Source organism: Rhagoletis pomonella, unplaced genomic scaffold (genome assembly GCF_013731165.1).
Source record: "Rhagoletis pomonella isolate Grant_MI unplaced genomic scaffold, Rhpom_1.0 Rhpom_scaffold_00001, whole genome shotgun sequence".
In the NCBI taxonomy this organism is placed as follows: domain Eukaryota; kingdom Metazoa; phylum Arthropoda; class Insecta; order Diptera; family Tephritidae; genus Rhagoletis; species Rhagoletis pomonella.
In genome coordinates, this window is record NW_023458555.1 from 1,419,805 (window position 1) to 1,423,587 (window position 3,783).

At 39.5% G+C, this 3,783-nt stretch overlaps 2 protein-coding genes across 2 annotated transcripts in view; both read left to right on the forward strand.

The window, feature by feature from the left end:
* LOC118750186 overlaps nucleotides 1-354 on the forward strand; it is a 15,562-nt gene extending 15,208 nt beyond the window's left edge. Inside the window, exons 12-13 of the mRNA XM_036484918.1 lie at nucleotides 29-56; nucleotides 113-354. Of these exons, the coding sequence (XP_036340811.1) occupies nucleotides 29-56; nucleotides 113-306 (222 nt within the window). The 3' untranslated portion in view covers nucleotides 307-354. The remainder of the gene's footprint in view (nucleotides 1-28; nucleotides 57-112) is intronic.
* Nucleotides 1-3,783, forward strand: part of LOC118735727 (serine/threonine-protein kinase rio2) — a gene marked incomplete in the record, with an annotated part of 254,041 nt that overhangs the window by 157,554 nt on the left and 92,704 nt on the right.

Sequence of the window (3,783 nt, forward strand, 5' to 3'; positions counted from 1 at the left end):
GCAAATACCAAAACTGAAAGATCTACACATACTTTTACACAGAACCACCATTTGGGGTAAGTAACTGTAAAATAAACCTAACAAGACTTTGCTTCAATGCGCATCTTTAAAGCTTATACGACAATCATTAGTGTTATGGGCGCCGTATTGTTGGATCCCACCGACAAAGCGAATATCGTAGACATAGTCGGGGAAAGCGAAGCTGGGGATGAGTTTAAGAAGCAAATGTACACCAGCGCCAGATTTCGAAGGCACGCTGAGGCTGTCCTGCCGTGGCTGTTCAATCGCGGCGTGTTGGAGTGCTGAACATACATACATACAATGTACATAATAGAGTTGGGCACTTTAGTTCTTTTGAGTTGTAGTTCGTTCATCTTAATGAACTAGTTCTTTAGTTCAAATATGTAGTTCATTTAGTTCAATAGACGAATACATTTATGTTTTGGCGTTTTCTTTTCGAAACAAAAAAATTAGATTTTCATTGCCCTCTCCTTAGAAATTGTGCGTAGAGGGCACTGAGAGGGCAAAAAAAAAAAAGAAAACGCCATTATTTTAAAGAAAGTTCAATTATTTTTATTATCATACTTACCACATATGTATGTAAATATGTTTAGGAACATAAATCATATAAAACAGTAATGGTAATCTTCTTAACATGATTGTTATTATAAATAAAATACAAATAAACGAGTTTATAAATAAAAACTTTAACAAACTCATAGAATACTAGCAAATACCCCGCGTGCTTCGCAGCGCCTTAAAAGTAGTTTTGTTTTGTTACTCCCTCAATATTATTTAGTTAATACTTAGTATTTACTTCGTGCCGAGAGAAATGGACCGGAGTCACCCGAGGCTGGCCCCTAAAGGATCCTTCTCCACGCACATCCCCTCAAGGGATGAATGGAAGAGGGGTAGTCTCTGGAGAAGGGGTCCAATAAACATCTTTACGGACGGATCGAAGCTGGAAGGGAGAGTTGGAGGAGGTGTCTACTGTCAGGAACTCTCAGTAGATCTTACTTTCAGACTGCCGGATCTCTGCAGCGTCTTTCAGGCAGAGGTGGCCGCTATAAAGGAGGCAGCCGATTGGCTACGCACCAATGTACTGTCAAAAAGGAGGGTAAATATATATACTGATAGCCAAGCGGCAATCAGGGCGCTGGGATCGCTAATGGTGTGTTAAAAACTGGTTGGGGAATGCCTGACCTCTCTCTCAACTGCCTCGGAGTACTTCCAGATCAAGCTGATTTGGGTCCCGGGGCACAGTGATATCGCGGGAAATTGCAGGGCTGATGAACTGGCCAGGCAAGGCACCCTTGAGGCCATCACCTCGGACAGGGAGGGCATTGGAGTTCCGTTGGCAACCTGCGGCCTGCTTTGGACAGATGGGCTCACGGTCGGCTCAGCGAGCGCTGGGAAAAAACCCCGACTTGCAGAGTTGCAAGGTCCTTCTGGCCGGTTGTGGACCGCGGGCGGTCAAGGGAACTACTGCAGCTGGCTAAGCGTCAGCTCTCGATTTTCACAGGTGTACTGACCGGACACTGTCCAATGGGAACCCACGCGGTGCGACTCAATTTCGTCACGGATCCCTACTGCCGCAGTTGCCTGGAGGACGAGGTGGAATCATCTCAGCACTTCCTACTCAACTGCCCGGCATTCGCTAGATTACGGTTTAAGCATCTCGGTGCGCATTTCATCGACACTCCCGAGGGACTCTCCGGAGTGGACATCAGCTGTTTGAAGAACTTCATTATGAGCACCCAGCGCTTCTCGTAATTTTTACGCAGTTACCGTTCCTATGTAATGTGGTATCACAATGGACAATCAAATGTCTAAGTGAGTCCCCTTTGCGGGTCTGCCACCTTAACCTAACCTAACCTAGTATTTGTAAAGTAGGCAGAACTTTTTCAAATTAGACGGTATTTAAAAAGAGTTTTAATAATATAAATTAGATTTCTAGGAGAAAGTCGATGTTTTATATATTTTTTGATTACCTTCGAAAATATATTAACTAACACCTACCCTAAACAAAAAAAATATAATCGAGTTCATAGATCGAATTTGTTTTTGAAAGTCTTACTTCATAAAACTCCTTGAATATACATATTTTATAAATGAGGCCATACGACTTTGGGTGGGAGTTAAAACACAGCGCGCAGCGAAGCACGCGGGGCATTTGCTAGTTTTGTAACATTTAGCTTATCTCATCGATTTAATAATAATAATAGATTGGCGCCTACACATTATGTTAGTGCTTGGCCGTGCTTCTCCTTCGATTTGTGGCGTGCGCCTTGATATAGTGGCAGAAATACACTCGAAGGTTTGCCATTGCCTGCTGAGGGGCGACCACTGTTAAGAAAAAACCTTTCTGTATTTTTTTGCGATCATCATTTAACTGAATTAAATGTTTCAAATACATAGGTGGTAACCCGCTTCAAAATTATTTTCTATAGTAAACTTTCTTAACCCTCTTTAGTTTGGTACCTGTATTGTAATATTTCATTTATTTAAACAATTTAATTAAATATAAATATTCAAACAAGTGCCAACTCCCCCTCAAAAATATTTGCGGCCGTAATTTTTTCCCAAAGCTGTGCAGGTTGGTACCCATATTGCAATATTTAATAATTAAATTAAGTTAAAATTTTCAAGCAGGTGGCAACCTTCCACAAAAATATTTACGGTTCTAAGCCTTCTTTAACCTCTTACTTATGATTCCTCTCTTTATGATTCACTTCTGCTTCTTTCGGGATTGGGTTTGCAACTTTCACTGCATTTCTAGTCACTAGAGCTTGGTTGATATTTATACGATCTCTCATTTGCAAATTGATCACTCTTTTCAATTTGCTCATCGGACATAACTTCTTGTCGTAAGGCAAGCAAACGTTGTATCCGGATTTTTTTTTAATATCGGGATAATCCGAATATTCGAATATCTGATTAAAAACTCCGAATATCCGATTATCCGGATAACGAAATTAGCCATAAGGGGATTTTCGTATGAATTTCATCAATTGGTTTACACGTCGCAACATAATTAGCGGGTCGATTTTTATTTTTTTGAATGCGGGAAGTACATTATCTGGGAATTTTACTGTTATTGCCATTCACTTTGGATTAAAAAAGCATAAGCTCCCGTTCAAAACGATTAAAAGTGGATCTACGGCAATTCGCCGGTAAAATATTGTTTGGGTACCCAATGAAATATTGCTTTAAAGAGAAAATGGCCTAAATCATTAAAATAAGTTGTTTCATCAAAATGCCATAGATCTATTTTTGTTCAATGCTAAAAATTTAACTAAAAAGGTTTAAGTCGTTTTCGCACACTGTTTTTTTCTGCACAGGCTTCATTGAGTTTGGGTTATTAATTTATTAAATTTAAAACAGTGTTTGCATTGTTCAACTTTTTGATCAACTTTTGAACTTGAATAGTGCCAACGGTCTTTCAATGAAGTTGGTCGTCAGCCAACTTAAGTTCTTTTGATTGAACTGATCGCCTGTGAAAGTTGAACAATGCAAACGCTGCTTAACACAACCCCATTGAAATGAATTGTACTTCATCTTTGAAGTATGCAAGCTTTTTTCGATTAGATATGTACATACATACATACATACATACATATGTATCTGATCCCCACTGCATATGCAGTCGGCGTAAGAACTTCTTAATTACACAGTGCGGCAGTTTATATTCCTACTTAGGGGGTTTTAAGGTTTTAAACCTTCTCACTCTTTAATGATATCAATTCATATTTGGGTACTAAGGATTCTTAAACTTTCCATTTT